Here is a 23,532-nt window from a genome sequence, read left to right on the forward strand (position 1 = left end):
GACCAGATAAGTGGACCTTCCATCTCTGACTGTAGATGCTGACAGGGTTTGGCCGTGTCCCCACCCAAATCTCCTCTTGAATTGTAGCTCCCATAATCCCCATGTGCCATGGGAGGGACCCAATGGGAGGTAATTGAATCATGGGAGCGGGTTTTTTTCATACTGTTCTCATGATAAAGTCTCATGAGATTGGATGGTTTTATAAAGGGCAGTTCCTCTGCACATTCTCTCTTGCCTGCTGCTGTTTAAGACATCCCTTTGCTCTCATTCACTTTCTGCCATGATTGTGAGGTCTCCCTGGCCATGTGGAACTGTGAATCCGTTAAACCTCTTTCCTTTATAAATTCCCAGTCTCAGATATGTCTTCATTAACGCATGAGAACAGACTAATACAGATACCTCAGGACAGGAGGGTGAAAATGACCTCTCTAGAAATGGGTGCCCAGAGGTAGATTAATTGGATACGGGAGGAGTTAGAGTTGGCATCAAAAAAGAAATCTATGGCTGGCCATGATGAGTGCATTAAACAACAAACTTGACAGTAAGCATGGGGTCAAGAGAGCTCACTGGGGCTCCCATGCCCAGAAGAAAAGAGACTTGTTCAGGTGTGTTTGGAGGGAGGGGCTGCCTGGCAGCTGAGAATGCTAATAGGTTCAAAGGGAAGAGAAGCATCTTTAAGAGGGGTCAAGTAGGAATCAGAATGCCTGAAAATCCTATAGGTCTACCTCATAAGGTCTTGGAGATTCCCTGAGATTTGGGGTGGCCAAGTCTACCTGAGTACCTCCTGAGTGGCCAGCCAACTATGGGGGAGAGGAATTTGATAGAAGCAAAGGCCATGGGGCCAACCATGCAGTTTTCTGAGCGCGTGTCCAGGCCCCTCAGGTGTAGGTGAATAAAGGTAACAGTAAATAAGGAGTGGGGAGCCTTGCCATTTGCAGAATAGAGATTTCTGAAAACAGAAGTTAACTTTAGGATGTGATGCAGAGCCCACCCAGGACCCCAGGAAAGACAGGCTCAAGGACACTAGGTTCTGAGTCAGTCTGCCCTGGCTTCTGGAGCCCCAGTCCCTGTCCATCCTGTCATCTTGGACATACCAACTAGCATAGCTTTTTTAAAAAATGGAGACAACTAAAAATATATTTAGTTTAGCAAATATCATGAATGTCCAGATTATAGACATACTCATTAAAATAGACCTTTTAGGCCGGGCATGATGACTCTCACACCTGTAATCCCAGCACTTTGGGAGACTGAGGCGGGCAGATCACGAGGTCAGGAGATTGAGACCATCCTGGCCAACATGGTGAAACCCCATCTCTACTGAAATACAAAAAAATTAGCCAGGTGTGGTGGTGTGCTCCTGTAGTCCCAGCTACTCGGGAGGCTGAGGCAGGGAAATCGCTTGAACCTGGGCAGCAGAGGATGCCATGAGCAAAGGTCATGCCACTGAAGTACAGCCTGGGCAACAGAGCAAGACTCTGTCTCAAAAAACAAAACATATATATGCCTTCTAAAAATAGATCTGAAAAATCATCTTAAGTTGCTCCTATGTATTCAAAATTGCCCTCTGTGAGAAGTCTCCAGAGCGGGGTTTCTCAGCATCTGCAATGCTGACATTTGGGGCCAGGTCATTTTTGTTTAGCAGTGCCCTTGGTCCACTAGATACCAGTAGTACACGCCCCTACCCCCACAGCTGTGACAGCCATAAATGCCTTCAGACGTTGTCAGATGTCCCCTGCGGGGTTGGGGTGGGGACAGAATTGCCCCTAATTGGGAACCATAGCTTCAGAGTTTTCCCAGAAGTCAGAGATGGGATGGAGGAGAGGGGTCGATTGGAAGTGGAGCCAAGGAAATTGGCAAAAGCAGGAGGGGTTGAGCATGTTTAGACTGCGACCTGAAAAATAATAGAATTGTTAGTGCACTGGGGTCCTCCTCTTAAATATTAATCAAGATGTCTGTATTTCTGTAGTCAGTGTGTTTTACAGGGTAGCCAAAGTGAGAGTTTCACAACCTCCTTTGGTAGATTTTTTAAGTCATGCAAGGTCCTGTGCTTTTTGTGCCAACACTATTCTTCCAGTTCTGAAAGCTGCTTTTGTCCTCCGAAGAAAAGGACTTGAATGTTTGGGCAGCTAATTTCATGCTGTACGGGGATTATCAGACAACGTATGAGCTGGGAGAACAGCTGGTTTCCCTACAGTCACTGGGCTTGTGACTTGGGAGGCATCATGAGCTGTGCAGGGAACAGGTGGCCTAGCCACTGGGTCTCTCCTGACTGAGCTGGGCCACACTCCTCCAGCCTCTGCTTTTCAGTTCCCATCCCCAGTACCAAGGAACCAACCTTTTCCATGCTGCCTCACGGTGGCCTTTCTGTAAAAGACTCTCCTGGGAGCTTGATAGAAATGCAGATTCTGGAACTGCCCAGAAAGTTTGATTCAGTAGTTGCTTTGGGACCAGGAACGTACTTTTTAATACAGGTAGCTGTCATCCTCTGGGAGATGGTCCAGAACCCACACTTTAAGAAGCTGCACTCTGGAGGGTCTTTCCAACTCTTAGAAGGCAAAAGCACATGCATTCTACTTCACTTAATCCTCTCATCCTTGCAGAAGAAACAGTGATGGAGGCCATATTGCTGAACCTTGCAGGATTCATGAGTCTGAGGGAGATTGCAAGAATGAAAACAGAGATAAGCCAAGAATCTACCAGTGTAGGCTTTAGATTTAGCTTCCAGTTTCTCTGAAATGGAGAATAGAGAGAACAAGTTGAAATGAAATCATGAGAAAATCGACAAATCCAAATTGTTGAGTATTTTGTCGGATAATTAGCCCAGTATCTTCAAATAGTCAATGTCAGGAAGAAAATAATGGGGATGGTGTGGAATAGGTTGAGATGGAAAGAGTATTCTTGACTGAAAGAACCTAATTAAATGCATTGCATGAGCTGTGATTGAGTCATGATTTTAAGAAAACAGCTATTAAAAACGGGGCAGGGGTAGGGAAATTTGAGTAGGAAGTAGGCTTTGGATATAAGGGGTTTATTGTCATTTCTCTTGGGTGTGCTAATCTTATTGTGGTTATGTAGGAAAATGTTCTTATTTTTAGGAAGTGTATGCTAAAGTATTTAGGGGTGAAGTGTCAAAACATCTGCAACTCATTTTCAGATAGTTCAGAAAAAGTGTGTCTGTATGCTACAGATTGATAGAACAAATATGGGAAAATTTTAACAAATGTTGAATCTGGATGTTGGGTATGTGGGTGTTCATTGTCTGTTCTTGCCAACTTATATCTGTGTTTGAAAACATTCATAATAAAGTTGAAAAACAGAACCAGGGTGAGTAAGCAAGGTGGTGTTCTGGAAAACATTGTTTGTCCTGTCCTCATTCTTTGGGTTTGCTGTTCCCATCATGGTGGGGAGTGAGAGCTTTTTGATGCAGCCTTGATGGACATCCTTCTGGTTTCCCTCATTCTTTCCAGGTAGATGTGAACTTTGCTCCTTAATTTCTGTCTGGGTGATCCAGCCAATGGGCACTGGATGGTTCTGGCTTCACATGTACTTTCTTCCCTGCTGATAGCAGGAAGCTGCCAAAGACAGACCCGGGATCTAAGTGACAAGCTCTCAGCTCTCCTGAGAATCTTCACTCTACCTTTTCAAATTAGGGCTTTGGGAAGAATCAGTACATAGGACTGACTCCCACAGACCAGCCATTTAGAAACTCTCCTTGCTGTCTATTCTATGGTATTAATATAGGTTTCTGCAGGATTCTCATTTGTTTTTTCATCTCTCACTTTTTTTTTAAGAGGCTTTACTTTGCATGTCGTTGTGCCAGTCATCATTTTCTGAACATCAGAGGGCTGTCCAGACTATCCACAATCACCAGGGATGCGATAGTAAGGTGGGGTGTTCTTGAGGGGAAATGTATTTAGTGGCTCATGGAGAGAAGTCTTTTACATGGAATGGCAGCGAGGGTCTGGTTTATGAAGTGGGCTTTGTGGAAGCAGGCATTATGGTTAATAGCAATGGATGCCAGGCTGAGGAGGGCTGTGCCTGGTACCCCTTTGGTTAACAGGGTTCTGTAATGAGGATCTCTTTCCCTTGGATACAGATGTCTCAGTAGGTGTCTGCCTTCCAGTGCACCTGGCCAAACAGGGACACTTCACAGAGCACAGACCACTGCACAAGACCCTGCGGCACTTCCAGATTGTCCTTTGTCCTGCCACCCTGAGAACTTTGCTTGCAGCCTATATTCATGTGTTTTCACGCTGCTGATGAAGACATACCCAAGACTGGGTAATTTATAAAGAAAAAGAGGTTTAATGGACTCACAGTTCCATGTGCCTGGGGAGGCTTCACAATCATGGTGAAAGGCAAAGGCTTGTCTTACCTGGAGGCAGACAAAAGAGAACGAGAACCAAACAAAAAGGGAAACCCCTTGCAAAATTATCAGATCTTGTGAGCTTTATTCACTACCATGAGAACAGTATGGGATTCAGTTATCTCCCACCGGGTCACTCCCACAAGACGTGGGAATTATGGGAGCTACAATTGAAGATGAGATTTGGGTGGGGACACAGACAAACCATATCACAGCCTCCAGGAAGCCTTGGTTTTAGACCAGGCGTCCCCAAACTTTTTACACAGGGGGCCAGTTCACTGTCCCTCAGACCGTTGGAGGGCTGCCACATACTGTGCTGCTCTCACTGACCACCAATGAAACAGGTGCCCCTTCCTGAAGTGCGGCAGGGGGCCGGATAAATGGCCTCAGGGGGCCGCATGCGGCCCGCGGGCCATAGTTTGGGGACGCCTGTTTTAGACAGTCAGCTTTGCGTCCTATGATAGTAGCAGTTAGCAAACTTACTAGGGAAAACAGAGCATCTCATCTCCCCAGTGGAAACAAGAATGAAGGCCTCATCCCAGCCAATCTCGTATGGATGTGAGAATTTGGTGCAGTGAATAAGGAAATGTTTTAGCCAAAGGAGAGGGAACTATATTATTTTAACTTAAGCACGTGGGTCCTTAAGTAATCCTGCCTTCACTTTGTCCTCAAGCATTTTGCTAAGCCCAGATGTCCCATCTTCTCCTCTCCTGAACTTTTACAGCCTTTCTCTTCAGAAGCTGCAAACTAATTGCATTCCTGACTCACTCTGGGCAGAGCTTGCTGGCCAGGGCAGTGGACACTGGAGTAGTCATGCAGATACAAGTCACCTGAGAGGTTGTAGGAGCCCTTCAATTCTGCAAGAGGACAAATAGGAATGTTCTCACTGAAAAATTACATTTGGGCCAGACATGGTGGCTCCCACCTGTAATCCCAGCACTTTGACAGGCCGAGGCATGCAGATCACCTGAGGTCAGGAGTTTGAGACCAGCCTGACCAACATGGGGAAACCCCATCTCTATGAAAAAAAAAAAAAAACAAAAATTCAGCCAGTCATGGTGGTGTGCTCCTGTAATCCCAGCTGTTCCGGATGCTGAGGCAGGAGAATTGCTTGAACCTGGGAGGTAGAGGTTGCAGTGAGCCAAGATCATATCAGTGCACTCCAGCCTGGGAGACAGAGTAAGACTCCATCTCAAAAAGAAAAGAAAAGAAAAGAAAAATTACATTTAACAGAGAAAAGGGATGGGACAGAGATGGGCTGGGCATAACAATAACCTGGTTTTCTAATCAAATGGGAAGGCTTTATAGCTCTCAATAGGCTGGGCTTGCCACCTCTGGGCTCAAAGGATTTGTGAGCCTGGTGGGCACGTGCAGCCTCTCAGGGCCTCCTGGGAGTCCTTGTGGCTTATTTTCTTGTTCTCTTTTAAAATGATCATTTTCATTATAAACAATTTCCTCTAAAGCCCTTGAGTATTAGTAACTTTTTTCCCAAAAGGCTTTCTATATGGTACTATGTGGAGTGGGGAGCTGAGAATGAGTGAGTCGGAATAGGATATACCTTCTGGCTGAATGCTAATTTATCTCCACCAGTTGGATTGGCAGCTGGATGAGGTAGTGGGGAAACAGGAAGACTGTGATTCTGCCTGGTAAGTTTAGACACGAGTGACCTCGTCCATCTCTAAGTAGCCTGTGCTTAATATTTTTCTGTACAGTGTCTGGGTTTCTGTAATCTACTGGGCATCTCCACCGCATCAACAGTTGTCTGAATGGTGTCATCTTTGTTACAGGAAAAGCTGCTGAGGGCAGGGAGCTGATACTTGTTAAGCCAGGCACTGTGCTGGATGCTTTAGTAGGTTCTTGTTCATTCCTTCCAACAATCTGGCGAGGTGGGCTATCCTTACCGGCTCAGATGAGGACGCTCTGAGAAGTCAGATGTCCACATGGCCAGTGCTGGAGCTAGCTTTGGAACCCATGAACTCCCTGCCTGTACCCAGTGCTCGGCACAGCCCTGTTACTTACACACACACACATACACAGACACACACCCTGACAAGTGCACATGTGCCTAGTAGTGCACTAGCAGTGTCCCCAAAATAGCATCTTGTATAGCAGCTATAGTGATAGGAGGATTTTAAAATACATCATGTTTCAAGGGATGAGTAGAGTCACTTGCTCACTAGGAGGAAGTCAGCCAGCAGGCAGACAGCTGGTGCAGGTTATAGCAATGGGCATTTTAAGCTTTGACACTGGGCTTCCTCATTTCCCTGCTTCTCTTCCTCTTCGATAACTGCCTGCCTCATCCCCCTCGCAACATGCCAGGGTGGGGATGGTGGGGTCTTTGCAGTTCTCATGGAGCTGACTTGACCTCAGTTAATGAGATCTAATCATTCAGAGCAGGGCCATTTGCCCAGATGTGAGCTGCGTGATTGTTCCTGGCCTTGGAATGGGGCAGAAATGGGGCTGCAGACAAGCACTGCTGGCCTGCGTTTCAGGGTCCAGGCTTCTGTGAAGGAGGCTTGAGCCATTGGAGCAATGTCTTCTGGAAATGAAGTCATTCGTCCTTAGGTACAGAATGAGGCCTCTGTGAAATCGGGAACAATGGGCATGTTGAGTTCCAGACCTGGGGTGAATGGAAGCTTACGCAGAGGCACATGGGATTAACTGGGACAATTCAAGGGATGCATTCTTCACAGACAAGGTTCTGTTGTCAGCAAGTCCACTCAGTTGTAATGATGCTTAGTTAATGGTCATTAATGCCTTTTAAAAATAATTTCCCCAAGTAAGTCATGAACTCCTAAGGGGTTTTTTTTTTTTTTTGCCCCCTCTTTGAGTTTTAATGCGTGTAAATTATTCTGTCTAAAAATCACCCTGTGAAAAATGGATGAAATATAGGTGTGGGAGCAATGTTTCGTTTATTCTTTTTTCATGGGATTGTTTCTTATTTTACCTATGAAGCAAACACACTTAATGTCGCTGCTAGAAATTTACTTTCTAGGGAATAAAAGTGTGGTATTGCTACTCTCTACTGTTAAGCAAAAGCTCTTGATGCAAGTTTCTCAGAACTTGGCTCATCTCGTCCCAAAACAGCAGCCAAAAAGTCTTGCAAACTTAAAAAAAATCCACTACTAGAGAATAGAGCTCATTGGGAGTCCTGCCTCCCTCTCTCTGAATCCCTGTGCGTTTGACTTTTTCCAGTAAAAGATGACGGAGCGGGAGCCCTGTCTTAAGAGTGCAGCAGCAACCGGAACAGTGCCCCCTGGGTTGGGAGCAGACCTGGCACTGGCCACCTCCTTCTCTCGTGCTCCCTAGAGATAAGGTTCACTGCCACCGAGAGTTCTGAGTGCGGTGAGATCAGGAAGAACTTGAAACAAAGAAGCGCAGCCAGGGCAACAACCGCCTGGGATGCTGGCCGGGCTGCGCTTGCTGGCAGGGTTCTGCGGGCACGGGCCGGGCTTGGAGGGTGTCGCTGCGCGCCGGGGAGGCGGGGCGGGGCCTGGCGGCGCTGCTAACCGGCCTCCCTCTCCCCTAGGTGAGGCCGCAGGCGGTGCTCTGGGTCCGGGAGCGCTGTCCTCAGCATGAGCGCGGCCGGCGGGAGTGAATGACTGCAGCTGCGACTTCCTTCCCGGGCCGCCCGAGCCTCCTTCCCCACCGACTTTCTGCTTTTGATTAACTCCGTGGACTCCTGACTCTTCGCCTGGAACATCAATATGTGTCATGTCATTGTCACCTGTCGCTCGATGCTCTGGACCTTGCTGAGTATTGTGGTGGCTTTTGCCGAGCTCATTGCCTTCATGAGCGCAGACTGGCTGATCGGGAAAGCGAGGAGCCGCGGCGGAGGCGTGGAGCCGGCGGGCCCGGGCGGGAGCTCCCCCGAGCCCTACCACCCCACCCTGGGCATCTACGCCCGCTGCATCCGGAACCCAGGGGTGCAGCACTTCCAGCGGGACACGCTGTGCGGGCCTTACGCTGAGAGCTTCGGCGAGATCGCCAGCGGCTTCTGGCAGGCCACGGCTATTTTCCTGGCGGTGGGAATCTTCATTCTCTGCATGGTGGCCTTGGTGTCCGTCTTCACCATGTGTGTGCAGAGCATCATGAAGAAAAGCATCTTCAACGTCTGTGGGCTGTTGCAAGGAATTGCAGGTAAGAGGGCAGGAGCCTGGGCTGGCTGGCGTGGAGGGATGGAGAGCTGCCGGGGCCGCGCGCTCTGGCACTGGGCATGTGCTTCCTGTCAGTTTTGGAGATGACCGTTTTCTGTCTAGTCAGGTTTCCTTTGCCCCTTCTGTTCTAGGCGACGTTTGTGTGCCATCCACATGGGTCTCTTTCCCGGCTTACCCCACAGGAAGACGCAGGCTTGTTCTTCTCTGGTCTCACACGGCCTTCCTGATTGCTTATTTCCTCAGGGTCTAAGTTGTTGGTTTTAGTTTGAGTAACTACTACTTTTTATTTTTCCCATTAAATTTAAAGCATGCCCTCCACTTCAGTGCAATTCCTTGAGGAATTACGGTGAGGCATGAGTCCCACCTGCAGCAAGCACTCGATGCTAAGAATGTAAGCGGGGGCGCTCATTAAGCAGCAGCAAGCCTGCTTCCCCCATCCACTCTCAGCTCTAGCCTCCAGATTATTTCAGCGTGGGTGGGGAAGACACGAGCTGGGGAGGAATTAGTATCAGCTGCTCTGTGTTTAGTGATGGTCTGGTTTAAATTGTCCCTCTCCTGGAGCCTGACAGACAGAAGGTTCTGTGCACTCGGATCAGAAAATGCAAGCTAACGCTGCATTGCCTGGGAATTTCTCACTAATGAGCTTGTCAGAAATGGGTGGAAAGCAAAGTATGGGCACTTTGCAGTGGTCCCAGGGAGAAGGCTGTGAGCTGTGGGAAAAAGTCCGCTGCCACCAGCACTTTCACAGGCTTCCCCCCGTGGGTTTGAAAGGTGGGTCCTGAACCAACAAGGTAGCAATCTGTCTAGGCGTCAAGGTTCTTCTTCTGGGTGACAGAGCTTCATGTACACACAAAGACGGCTGACTCTGAAGACATCTCTAAGGAGGTAGAGGAATAGACTCTTGCCTTGATACTGCCTTGATACTCGGGAAACAAGTGCTTACTTTTTAACCAAGATACTGATCTAGACTCTAACAAGAGAGTTAACCACCTACAACCCTGAATGAAGGGCACAGGTGATTCATCCCTCAGCAAATTCTAAAGCTGTGTGCCCAGGATTCTTCAGAATAAAGCCATGCACTGAGCCATGTGTCCAGGGCTGTAAAGAAGCAGCCCGCAAATGAATTAACTCTAGTCGGCCTCATAGCAAACTCTTGAGCTCAGCAGGGCTGGCCTCCAAATAAACAGATCAAATGACAGTTTTCTCCCAAACGGCCGATAAGATAAAGTTTACTGTTCTTCAGATCTTAGGGGATGCCTGTGTGGGGTGGAGGTGGCGGGTGGGGAGTAATGGGCCCAGAGAAATGACAGAGGGCCTGCCCCTTAGTTCTGATTTGCTTTCATGGGGGAATACACCATCCAGACATCAGGCCCCTTAATCTTTCTGGCCCAAAGTGGCAAGTCTCAGGACCCTCATCTCTGTATCTGCCAGGATCAGCCATACTACAAGTGCCCCAGGCACTCATGGAATTTGGGAGACCAGGATTCTGTGTCTTAGCATTGCTCCTCATGAGCGGTTTCACTCGAGATAAATGTACCACCCCGGGTCTCAGCGTTTTCCTTCTGAAAAATAGGGAGATTAGAAAATAGGATCTTCCTTTAGATTTTTAGCCTTAGAGTTTGATCCTGTGAAGCTCATTGTCCCCTTTTGACTCACTTCTGAAGAAGTCTGTCCCCTTCAGCTTGTCATCTCACTACCCAGAAATGATAAAGGTGAGTTTCAAGACTGATCCATCACTTTGTTGGAGAAATGTCCCTGTTTTATTCTTCTTGGACACACAGTGCCCCAGTGGTGTGTGTGTATGTGCGTGTGTCTATCTTAAAACTTTTGCAGAGAAGTGTTACTGAAGGTTCTCGAAGAGTCAAACATGTAGCAGGGAAAACCAGCACACACAATTTATTAATGCTGAAGAGCCCTGGTTGACCAGAGGCAGGGATTTCTATTTAGTTTTCCCTGGCTTTGTTGTATTTGCATATTCTTGATTTCGTGGCTTTATCATGGGGTTTATTGATATGCAGTATGTAGATGAAACTCTTGGTTTGTCATGTAGGACTGCTTTTTATCCTGAGAAATGTGATGGTGATCTCACTACCTTCTAACAAGCCAGCGGCCCTTTACTGGAAGGAGTGTGACATCTTGGGCCATAACACTAAACCTGTCTTTGGCAGTCATTCAGAAGCAAAGCATAGGTATCCTTCAAGACTATTTACAAGCAGTTTAGAATAAGGTGTTAGTTGAGTGAATTCCATCTCTGAATGTGGATTAGTCCAACAGATTTTGGTACTGTGGTGTGCATCACATTAATGGCAAGGTGTTCTTTCTTGCATAAAGGTTATTATGGCTCTCAGGTATTACTGGAACACTCCAGTGAATTTTTTTTTTTTTTTTGACAGAGTCTCACTCTTTTTCCCAGGCTGGAGTGCAGTGGCATGATCTCGGCTCACTGCAACCTCCACCTCCTGGGTTCAAGGAATTCTCCTGCCTCACCCTCCCAAGTACCTGGGATCACAGGCATCCGCCACCATGCCTGGCTAATTTTTGTAATTTTAGTATTGACAGGGTTTCACCATGTTGGCCAGGCTGGTCTCGAACTCCTGACTTCAGGTGATCCACCCACCTCGGCCTCCTAAAAGTGCTGGGATTACAGGCGTGAGTCACCACACCCAGCCTTCAGTGAGTTTTTTCTGACTTTTCTCTCTGCACAAAGCCTCTAGGAAGGTTGAGGAGAAAGAAGTAGGAGCACTCCTGAGGGCAGGTGCTGGTCTTCTGCCTCTTTCCACAGTCTAGAAACTTTAACTGCCTCTCTACCCCTGTTATTTATGCAGCATCTCAAAAATCCTGAAATTACTCAAAATTTTAAATTGGCAGGAGGCAGAGATGCCTGCATCGTTTGGATATGTCTAGGAGCGAGCCACTCAGATGAGTGCCGAAACACAGGACAGAACTGGTTTCCTTTCTCCTTCCAGCCTAGTACCACCCCTCAGAGGAGAAATCATGAAATAGAGGGACTGAGCCATCTTTTTCATGTTTGGGGGTCACATCTGCAAGGGATATTCAGTGGATGCTTTCTCCTCTATTGGAGATCTCATCGTGCACTCCAAGCCAACGTCAGGGGTGGCTGTGGTTCTTGAATCTGTGGCTGAGGACGTTGCCACACTGGCCTGTGAAGGGGCTGGCTTGCTTTCTCCCGTTGGTCAACTGTGATAGCCTCTGGTCAGCCCCAGCCTCAGCAAGGACTTGCTACAGCTGTGAGCTTCAGTGTTTTCTCTCCCCACGGCCCCTCCCCCTCAGCGCTGGATCTCTCCAACACAGGCAAATGGTGAGAAAGGAGGCTATTGCCAGAGCAACACAGGGATTCTTCAGAAATACACTCAAACTGTGTTTGTTCTTACAACTTGCATTTTGGCAAAAAATGTGATTGGGTGAAAAATGATCATGAGCATATTTTTTTTGCTGCACCTAATTTTAAGATATAAATAGGCCGCAGGCTTATGTAGCCTTCACTGTCTATTAAAAAAAACACAGCATAAATCATCAAAATCTTGATATTCTGATTTTAGGAATTGGGTGTGAAAGAATCTGCTACTTCAGTGGAAATCCCAAACTCGGGGCTAACTTAAACAGTAATGAAATGTGGTAATTATTGCCTGTTAAGTGAATCCAGATAGCAGCACCTGCCTTCAGGGCCTCGCCTAATGGTGGACACGAGGCTGATACTTTCTAAATACTTGTGCGCATGCCTTTGGTGTTCAGCACTCAGTAATTAGGGTTCAAACCCCACCTGAATGTGCCTGTGAGACACTGACCAATTTGCCTCCCTTTTCTGAGGGGTAGTTTTCTCACTTGTAAAATGGATATAGCAATAGTATAGACCTCAGGACTGTCTTGAGGATTAGATTAGGTGATATATGAGAAAGGCTTAAGCATAGTGCTAGATAATAAGTGGTAGCTATATAATCATTATCATACTATTTCTGCTTGCTTGGCAAGTTTTGGTATATTTTATGTTTCCCAGATTTGTCGCATTCTAAGGGAACAGGGATATCTTGTAGCTTTTAGAATTGACCTTATTCTGTTCAAATCAAACACAAATACAGAGTGTAGTGTCCTTCCCTGTCCCTTAAGAGCCTGCCTGCGTCGGAGCTGCAGGGTACACAGCAGGACTGCTGTGGCTTTGGTGTGACCAGAGGTGTCCTCAGATAGTTTTTTTAAAAAGCCGGAGAGAGCAGTCAAATTGGAAACAAAGAGCTCCTTCCTCCCACTCCCCTTCTTCCTGAAACACACATTTTCCATTCCTTCGCTTTCTGGGGGCAGCTTCTCCAGTTCGATGTTGATTGCAGGTGGCTTTCCAGATCCTCCTGGCAGAGTAACTCACAGGCTGATTGCTCTTCATGAGGTGAGAACTTGTCCACGGACTTGGCAGAGCCAGCGACGCACATTGGTTCATATCCCTCTGGGATTCATTACAAAAGCCGGGTGATCAGCCAGCAGGGGTGGCTTTTTGCCAGCTGTCTTCCTTAGGTTGTGACCTGGATGTAATCCATCGTGAAACTGTAGAATGCAAAGATCCAGGTTTTCCATGACAACATCAAGCAGTTTGTTTGTGGAAATGCGTTTAGGGCTCTCTTAGAAGTCCATGGAATCCCCAGTGACTCAGGTTTGGGACCAAAGCCATTAGACTGAGCTCAGGATTTGGCTCACTCGTACTGGCTGGGCCTATTCCACAGGGACCACCATGATCATGAGCCACCGGCCGGCTGCCTGCTATCTTCCAGGCTTCCATTTATGCGGGGCTGGCTCTCACACTCTCTTCTCCCTCTGGTCCTCTTGTCTGCAAGAGTCTCAGTCTAGCGGGACTGCCTTAGCAACCTGCCCCACCAGTCTGACCAGATAGATTGCCCTGGGGCTGAACCCTGCTCTGCAGGGCTGGGGTGGAGGGTGTGGTCGTGGGAATGGCATTGGCAGTGGTGGCTAAGGACCTGGTATGTGCAGGCTCAGCCTTTTTGGAAGTGAGCAATGATTGAGGGTGAGGGGGACAACATTAAAAAAGAAAAAGCAATCAAAGGAGAAGCTGAGAAAGAAGACAAGTGGGGGTTTTGCCTTTCCTGCTTATAGAATTGCTTTCGTCATAAATCTGATGTGTGGAAGTAAAAGCGGGCATAGGAATCCAGCTGATCGCGCTCTGGGACTTGGTATTCTTACTGCTTTTTACACAAGGTAAAAAATCACCTTAAGCATCAAGGTTATGACCATAGCCCAACCCAGTGACTGTTCTCATGCCCTACTCATTCACCCCAGGCCCAAAAAACCAGGTCAGCCACTGAGAGGAGAGAAAGAAGAACAGTGGTTTGGAGAGCATAGGGAGAGGGAAGGAGATGCCTCGCTCACACAGAGCCCTGCCTCAGAACGCTACTGCTGAAAAAGTTACCGGGCTTTCTCTGAGGTGGTGTGACCTTGGTTGCCCACCTTCAGAATACCCTCAAAGAGGCATGGGGAGGGAAGAGGGAGCATCCCTTCCTTTCCATCCCAGTAAGCACAAGGCCCTGGAGACTTCTGGCTGCCAAAGGGAGGCTCGTGGTTTCTGGCTCTCCAAACAGATGATGTCTCCACCAGAAGGCAGGCCCAACAGTTCTGTGTCTGAATCAGTTTAAGAATACCACTGATATAACACATTTCCTAATTCGTCAGCATTTAGGAGTCCCTTGGTAAAAAGTAAAACAAATCCATGCGTTAAGAGAAGGCAGATCAGAGTTAAATTTCAGTCCCAGGCACTTGCATTGGATGCCTACTATGTGCAGACACCTGCAGATGCAGGTCTACAGCTTGAGTTCTACTCCCAGGCTGCACTGGAGAGTCCTCATTTCATAAACTGCACTGTAAAGAAGCAAAAAAATAACAATAATAATATATAAAGGGAATGAAGAATTCAACCATATCATTAAATTTAAAAAAGACTGCTGAAAAGCAAGTGGACCAAGCAGGTATTAATTTAGTCAATCTAGAGATAGGGACCCGTTTTTAAAGAATGAGTTGGAAAGTCTGGAAGAAAATTGTAAATTCTCTCAAAATTCTGATATAGCAACTGATATGCAAATAAAATGTGAAAGTGTTTTCCAAGGCAGCCACTTAATTGTAGACATAAATTACCACAGAGCCATGGATGATCTATGTTCAAGTTACATTAACATATAATCATTTAAGCATGGCTATGAATATTTACATGAGCAATTCAGGCAGTCTGTTTTTGGGGCTCAATGCAAAGGTGGTACTCTTTTAAGCTGTAAAGCCACTTCAAAAATAATCTACATCTGCTGTGAAGAACTGAGCCATGGCACAATCAGCCACATTTATGAGCTCCTTTATTGTAGATGGCCTTCTCCGTAGCTTTATTACATGGCCAGCATGTTTTTTCTTCTAAAGATAGCCACCAGTACAGATCAAATCTAAAAATACGCATACGGAGAAAACAAAGCCAGTATTAAAATGCTTTGAGAATCAGTACAAATATGTGTTGACAACTCTAAGTAATTTCAAATAAAAATGCAGAGTGGCTGTGTGTTCAGAGTGACAGAGGCCAAGCTCAGGGACCTAGTGTTGAAATGATATCACCTGGTTTGTTGTAGTAGGAATTATTTAACATTTTCTGTACCCAAAGACCTCAGCAGACAATTTCTACTTGCCCTAGAAATTCCACAGCTTAGTAACTACATTTTTTTTAAGTGCCTTTTACTCTATTACACATTACATTTTGCATTTTATTTATCTTGGTAACTTATTTTGAATTGTCAGTGTATTTTGATTAAAGTCAAGCAGGAGCTGTTTCGTAATCCTGCATGTCCAGTGAATAACTTATGGAGAAACTTTATTTCATAAAGTTCTTCCAGCTGCATAAAAGCCGCTTAACAAACAGCTTTTCACCCTGAATGTGAAGTAAGGCTTCATCACTAACTGATGAGAAGGAATCATCTGGCTAGATTAGTTTGTTGAGATGTATTTCAATGATTCTAGAGGTAAGGCTTTAAAAACTGCCAGTGGAAGTAATTTCCTTTTAAACAGGAATTATTGCTGAGAAAGAGGGAGGCTTCAGCAATGGACAAACTGCATCTTTCTTATAGATTTTGTTTCTCCGCATATCCTAAGGGCATCAGACAAATTTTAATTGATGGCTATTAATTTTGAGTAATTATAATAGAAACCTCCTTTGGGGACATTGGTTGTAAGATCTTTTTTCTGACAACTATGATCTGATTGTCTTCTAAAGAATTCTATTTATGTTCATTTGTCATCTTCTCTCCACCCTGGAGAGTATTCTTCTTGCCAATTATAATATCATGGGAGTATATATTTTTAGTAGAAAATTGATATCCTACTAGATTTCTCCGGAGAAACAGCAAAAGCATTAATGCAAGCTTTTTTTTTTTTTTAATTGGCACTTGAAAATAACCAGTTCCTTCCCTTTTTCTCTTGCTAGTCTCTGAAACGCTTACTGATTAAAAACTTCTAAGATTAGTGATCATGTGCTAAAATGGCATGCAGATATAATCTGCTCTTAAAAGACGCTGTAGTCATTCACAAAGACCCCTTTATTGCCAGTAAACCCTTTGACTTCTAGCTCTTGATCTGGCCCCTGGAGTTAAGTGCGTTACTAAATGTCATGGTTAAGCCTGGTTTAGCTTGTCCACAAACTCTTGAAACTTGAGAATGAGATGGAGTAAGCCACATAGGCTCACGCCTGTGGTCCCAGCTGCTCGGGCAGGAGGATCACTTAGTTTGGGACTGTAGTGCAATGTGATCACACCTGTGAATAGTCACTGCGTGCTAGCCTGGACAACATAGTGAGACCTCATCTCCTAAAACATAAAATGAGATGCAACAAAAACAAGTTTGGACCTAGACTCTAAAGAGATTCAGAGCCTCCTCACCCTGTATCTTGATACTTGCACAGTAAATAGGCTCTTAGAAAGGTGTCCGCATCTGAACACAGGGACCCTCTGCACTTCTCACCTCTTAGCCTGCAGAAGGGTCCTCAGTCACAGGTTGCTTCCTTCGAACGAGTGCTGATCTACTCTGTGCTAAGGTATCTCCCAGTTCACGGCAAAATCAAGGAAGTTGAGTAAGTGTAGTAAGATTTCATCACGCCGAATGTATTCACTTCAAAGAACTGTCCTTTATTTTCAGGTTACATCCTTCACCCTTCTTGTATTAAAATATTCCTTCTTTTGTGAAATGGTGACAGGAGATAATAAAGGCTATCCTCAGTGTCCTTACCAGCAAAATTAAAAATGTTGACCTCTCAACAATTTTTCTGGACTATAAAGTCCAGAGACTGTAGGAACCACCGTTTTAGAAGATAAGGAAGCCCCACAGGAGGTAATGTGGCTTTTCAGAGTTGTATCTCCAGTGTTCAGAATGGAGCCCACTATGTACATAGTAGATGCTCAGTAAATGTGTGTTCACTGACAGAGGCACTATCTGTGGAGCCGCTCTTGAGTCTCTTCTAGCCTCAGCTGTAAATTTACAGCTGTTTGGATGGAACGAATGGCATTAAGTCTCAATTCTGACCTAGATCTAGCCCTCCTAGACAGTTATGGCATAAGTAACTGATGAGCCATCATCTGAAGAATCACTTCAGAACTGGTTATCACTGAAACCAAATTCTGCTTGGGCTTTGAAAAAGTTATCATTGAAAAACTTTAATGGGCAAAGGTATAGATTAACTAAAAGTGGTAATTCTTGGGCGGAAGTTCTTGATTCGTGTTATAACTCATACTTTGTTATATTTCTTTTATTTATAAATACTGTTTAAGTGCCCTAGACTCTGAATGGCTAACTGAAGATAGTGGCCCATCCGGCATTTGAGGAAGACATGCAGGCTTGAGTACTTTGCCAATTTCATTTGGGCTTGTAGGGCACAGAATCAGAACTCTTCTTGGGTAGGAGGAAGAGATCCTGCCTCCCCCCTCCCACCCTCTGCTGTTTACAGTTTTTATAAGCAAGATTTCACCAGAGCCAGATGCCCGAGATTAAGAGCAGCTTCCCCTGCACGTAGACATAAGAATAAGCAGATCTGTCACTGACGTGGGTTTAACACCCACTGTATTACGGATAGTGGTACAAGGATTCAGGGACAGAAGGCAGTCAGGAAAGACAAAGATCATCAGCTCTGTTCTATGAATTGAGAAAGGCTACTTGGAGAAGGTGTGATGGCTGAACAGTGGCCTGACCTATTGCAGGAGGGATTTGGGATTGAGATGCTCATGACCTGATTCTGTCTAATTAGCTACAGATGGCTTTTTTGCATGTGTTTTCTTTGTGGATCATTTTGTGGCTGGCATCATTGTTCTGCATGGATCTGTAATTTTTAAATAGTTCCCAAGCATACAGGATCTCAGCAAAAACTAAGCTGTCGGTTGATTATATTTGTTTACATCTTTTTTTTTTTTTTTTTTTCCTTTCTGGTCCAGTGGGTTTGCTGCTTTGTTCACAGTTTTCTGCTCACACAGGTGTTCCACATTCTGCACAAGGTTCACACATAGTGAGCCTTCCATTGTTCTGACCTGTTCACTAGACTTCTTTCTGGAAATTGCTTGGGCCAAGGGCAGCCATTCCAAAGTGGCATCAACTCAAATGGAAGAGAGGGTGGAGTTGCCATAGGATTAGCGAGTCAACCTGCTTGACAATAGGCAATGGTTTATTTTGGTAGTCTTCCCCTCTGCATAACCCCTCACAGCACTCCTGTGGTTTTCTCACTTGATAAGGGTTCCTTATGCCCTGCTCTCTAATCCTCACAGATATAACTAAGCCAGCTTTTGAGTGCCTATCGATCTCCCCTCTTCAGCGGGACAAATGCCTTGTCTTGCAAGTTAGTCTCTGGTCTGCAGTAAAACGGCAGTCTAGCATGAAGGCTCAGGAAGTGGACTCTGGAGCCAAATTCTCTAATTTGAGTCCCTGTCCTGCCATTATTGTGTAACCCTACTTACCCCCTCCGTGCCTCAGTTTCCTTATCTGTCAAGTGATACTAATAGTATCAGCCTCATAGGATTGCTCTCAGGACTATGTGAGTTATATTTAAAGTGCGTAACCAGTGCCAATCACAGAGTGTTCAACAAGGGTGAATTACTGCCATTGTTAGTATAAGTGATCTTCATGATTTTTTTTTTTTTTTGAGACAGAGTTTCACTCGTTACCCAGGCTGGAGTGCAATGGCACGATCTCGGCTCACCGCAACCTCCGCCTCCTGGGTTCAGGCAAGTCTCCTGCCTCAGCCTCCTGAGTAGCTGGGATTACAGGCACGCGCCATCATGCCCAGCTAATTTTTTTGTATTTTTAGTAGAGACGGGGTTTCACTATGTTGACCAGGATGGTCTCGAACTCCTGACCTCGTGAGCCACCGCGCCCAGCCATGATTATTAAAAGGTTCTAATCACCTCTACAGACTTCCACCTAGAGTTAAAGTAGCCATTGTGAATGTATATTATGAAATTGGGAGAGGGTGTTTATAATTTCACCTCCACTGCATGTTTACTTGGAATCTATCATTTTTACTATAGAAGACCTTTCCAGAAGGTTCTTCCAAAGAAGTGATGTTTAGGAAATGGGCAGCAGAAATGGCACGTGAAGCTGGTCAACACTGCCGAACTGCGTAAGAGGCACAGATTGTAGATGGGGATGGGGCTGGAGAGAGAGAAACTGAGGAATAGAAACACTCCTTAGCACTGTCAGCACGTTTCCAGTGGAATCGCAGCTCAGGCCTCCAGCCAGTCTTGGAACAGTGCTGTGTTTTTATAATGGGACAAGCGCATCTATGTCACAGGAGGACTTCTGGTTTTTACTGGATAGTTTTCCAGATAGATCGTTATCCACTTACTTTTTATTATTTTTACCCTGAAATTCATTCTAAATTGTATTGTGTATGTCTCTTTCTTCTGAAGTGTAGAGTGTCTCTCGTCTTGGCGACTGAGGATCAGTACTGCAGAGTGTCTCCAGAGTGCCTGCACATGAGAAGTCTGCAGGTTCACACTGTGGTCTTTGGGAAAAGAATATCTTAATGGCAAATTCAGTGGCTAGGCAACTGGATGTGGTCTGATACGTGTGCCCTCCTCAAAGCACAGCCTTCAGAATGTAACAGTTTGCCTTGGGATGTCGTAAAAGAAAATGTCTCCACCTAACAGCAGTTTGGTGGCCTACAAGTAACTGTTAGGGGCTGCCAGAATGACTTCCAGCTATCAGCTTGGAAGATGACTTAGGTGGACAAGAGCAGGAAGCACACAGATGAGGTGGCATGACTTCTAAACACGTTATTCCTCTACTGGAAACAGAAAAACACACCTCCACCCCAGAGGTTGATTTGCGATGCTGCTGAGAGGAGTGGGTGTTTTCCTGGGTTGCAGAACAGTTCTGCCTCCTCTGCTCACAGTGCTGGTACCTTCGCAGTGGGGGTTTCCGCTCTCCAGGCTCACACTGCTTCTAGGTACCACCCTGCCTCTTTCGCAAGTGGCCGTGGCTCACCTCATTCCGCCGTGCATCCTTTGTCTTCTCTCACCTGTCCTTTCCCACCCTTCTCCCGCATGCTGCTCCCCTCCCGGCCAGCGCCTGGCTGGCTTTCGCAGGTCAGCCACGGCCTGTCTTGGCAGCTGTCCTTACCGCAGCCAGGCCAAGCTGGAAATGATTTCAGAGTTCTGCGGCTAGACTCAGGCTGGTCTCTAGATACCTGAAAGTGTATTACATTTAATCAACTGACTACTTTTTCCTACCTGATTTCCTAACAACCAGCTATTTTCTATAACCAGGAAGGTTTTCGGTGCAGGCAGTTATGCAAAAGACCAGGCCTGTGGTTTGGTCCACACATGTTTCAGTAGTAACTGTGGCTGGCGTTCTGTTGGCCAGAATTGCAAACCAAAGCTTTTCCTCCAGCCATTTCAGAAACTTGTCAAGAACTTTCTACAGTGGCTTTGTTTAAAAATGTAATATAATCACCTTTTATTTTCATTCATTCATTCAATCAGTGGATATTTACTAAGCACCTGTTACCTGTCACACATTGATCTAGGGAGCTGGACACAAAGAACAACTGCACCAAGTTCTCTGTCCTCATGTTTACATTCAAGCTGGCGGGGGCAGACAATAAACAAAATAAGTAAACTATAGAGTATGTTAAAAGGTGATGTGCAGTAGGGTAGAGGAGCCGGTAAAAGGTGTGGCCTGGGTAGGAGAGGCCGGGAGGGGGTGCTGGAATAGTGAGACGGAAAGTTTAACATAGTCGGGGTAGGTAGGATTTACTGAGGATATTGAACCACAGCCTTAAAGGAGATAGAGGAGTCAGCCATACGGGTGTCAGGAGAAAGCATTCCAAGCAAAGGGACCAGCTAGAATGAAGACCCACAGGCTGTGCTGATAGGTTAATGTGGGATTTCTGAGAAAGGGAGTAGTCATAGATGATGGCGGCAAGGTTTCTGACCTGCACGTGTCTAAGAATTGAACCCTTATTTGCTGAGATGAGGCAGACAAGGTGAAGAACAGGTTTTGAGTGGGGAGCAGAAATCAAGATTCCTGATTTGGACATAATTTTCAAGTGCCTTGCTAGACATCCCAGTGGAGGCCAAGTAGGAAGTTGGATATGCACATCTGGAGTTCAAAATTGGAAATGAAAACTCAGCTTGAGGTAGTACTTAAAGCCATGAAACCAACTGTGATCAGGAAGGGAGTGTAGATAGGGAGGAGACCAAGGAGTGAGCCCTGGGCATTCTGGTGTTTAGAAAGGTGAAGGGGAGACAGCGAAACACCAAGAAGGAAAAGCCAGTGAGGCTTCCCATCTGGAGGCAGAACACTGGCAGATGATCTAAAATTCACATGAGAATAACTGTCCTGTCATTGTTTTCCTTTATTCTAGTAGTGCAGTGCTTTGTGAAGGTGACCCTGTGAAAAGCCTGGAATGCTGCCTGAGCTGTGTCACATGGAATACAGGGACAGCCATTGGGCACTATGCGGTAGTGAGCTAAGCTGGTCAACAAAGGCTGGGGGGATTTGTTTATTTTTTCAGAAAAATGTTCAGAGGAATTGATGTTTAATAGTTAGATGGTCTTCTGCTGTGTTCCTAAATGGGCCAATGGCTGGCTATTTCAAAGACAGAATCTGAACTGCTGACACACCTAGCAGGTTTATCAATGAATGTTAAGGCAAAGTTGTGATGTCTCATTAGAATTAGTGTCGATTCTCATTAACCTATAACCAAGTACCTAAAAAGTAGCAGGAAGTGTGCTGGGTATGGGAGATACCAAAGCTTTTCTGCTTCGAGGGGCTGAGTCCCACTAGGGTGCTGTTGTATCCGCAGGGCTGAGAGTAATGCCCTCAGTAAACAGCTATTGAATAAATTTTAAAAAGCGAGAAAGAAGAGCTCAAGAGGGATGTCTGTAGGTGGTGGGAATACAATGAGAATAACCCTGTGGCAGGAAGTGGTAACATAGATTTCCTGTGGAGGCAGCATTTGCATTGGACCAAGGGAGAATATGACCAGATGCATGGGCGTCCAAGGGGTCAGCGTGAATAGCAGGCCGCTGTTCGAGGAATGGTGATGTGTATAGTGACCACATTGTAGACAATCACCAGCCTCTGAAACCTATGGCATCCCACTCCTCCAACCCAGCCATGGCCACCCATAAATGGACTGTGAAGGCAAGCACATGGCATGCACTCTGTGGACACACTCAGGAACTCCCTAAGCGGAGCCCACCTTGATCAGAAGGTACTTTATGTCTGTCGTCACTTGTCTGCTGTGAACTCTCTCCAGAAACGTTCAGATACTTCATAGCTGTGAAATGAGCTGCTTGATTTCGACTTAGTAAAGGTGCGGAGTGTTGGCTCTGTCACTGGTGGCTTCTCCACAGATTGCTGGTAGCAGTATTTTGTTTCTGTTTTTAGAATTTCCTTTGCAAGCTGAGGTCTAGTCAGTCTTGAATGTTTAATCTGGAAGCCTATGTGAAGGGGAGGTGAGTGTGTTGTCTTAAGACTCACTTCTTCAGACATTTATTCTGCAGAATAGGAGCCAGCCTGTGGTTCGTACTTTTCAAGCACGAAAAATGGCCTTTTTCTGTAGAAATGGCTGTTGACCCACAAAGACAAGAAGGCTTGAGTCCCGTCCATTGGCCAGCAGGTAGTGAAGGAGGGTAGGAACCATGACAGATGTGGAGGCAGTAGCCAGGTAAGGTAAAGGCTAGGAAATCACCATGGAGCCTTGTCCCGCGTCTTCACAAACTGAAAAGCTGTGGTTCAGACTTGGCTCCTCCATTCCTAGCATCCCATCCTGTGAAAGACTGATGTGGTCAACTTCAGACAAAGTGAAATACTCACTGTATTCAGCAACATCTAGCCTTCCACAAACTGGGGGACTGGCAGGACTATGGAAATGCTTTTCTTCCCACCTAAGGGATTTGATTAAACGTATTTGATATCTCATTATTTGATTGCAGAGCAATATTTTAAAATTTCCCTAAGACATAAATTTGTGACTGTTCTGATCACAGTCAGTGCAGAACGTTGCTAGAAAAGCAAGACTGTGACTTGACTTTTCCTGGTATTTCCTTCATTTGCACAGGGAACACGGTAATAAAGTGTAGCCCCTGCCCTCACAGAGCCCACAGTCAAATTTATGTTATTTTATTCTGCGGAAAAGGTTGAATCATGTGACCCTATTGCCAGCAGATGCTCACGTCTTCTAACCCCCTTGGTACAATGAGGCTGTTAGAACACGGGGATGAGGATGTCTTCTAAGTTTATGAAAATTGTTACCTTCTAGGGCATCATTCTGTCAAGTCAAGCCATGGCAGAGGTTACCAACCCTGCAGGTGACTTATGGCTTCTTTCCACGGTGGCCGGAGGATAGCTTGAGCCCAGGAGTTCAAGACTGCAGTGAGCTGCACAACGGCTCCACTGAACTCCTGCCTGGGCAACAGACTGAGACTCTATCAGAAGAAAAAGAAGAGTAACAATTTGCTTTTCCAGAAGAGAAAT

General features: G+C 45.9%; 1 protein-coding gene across 2 annotated transcripts in view; it reads left to right on the forward strand.

Annotated features, from left to right (window-relative positions):
* The window catches only part of LHFPL2 (LHFPL tetraspan subfamily member 2), a 149,452-nt gene that overhangs the window by 121,740 nt on the left and 4,180 nt on the right, over positions 1-23,532 (forward strand). For both annotated transcript variants that reach the window (XM_039460410.2, XM_074384426.1), the window contains exon 3: positions 7,899-8,509. In XM_039460410.2, the coding sequence (XP_039316344.1) occupies positions 8,077-8,509 (433 nt within the window). In that variant the 5' untranslated portion in view covers positions 7,899-8,076. The remainder of the gene's footprint in view (positions 1-7,898; positions 8,510-23,532) is intronic.

Source organism: Saimiri boliviensis, chromosome 1 (assembly GCF_048565385.1).
Source record: "Saimiri boliviensis isolate mSaiBol1 chromosome 1, mSaiBol1.pri, whole genome shotgun sequence".
In the NCBI taxonomy this organism is placed as follows: Eukaryota; Metazoa; Chordata; class Mammalia; order Primates; family Cebidae; genus Saimiri; species Saimiri boliviensis.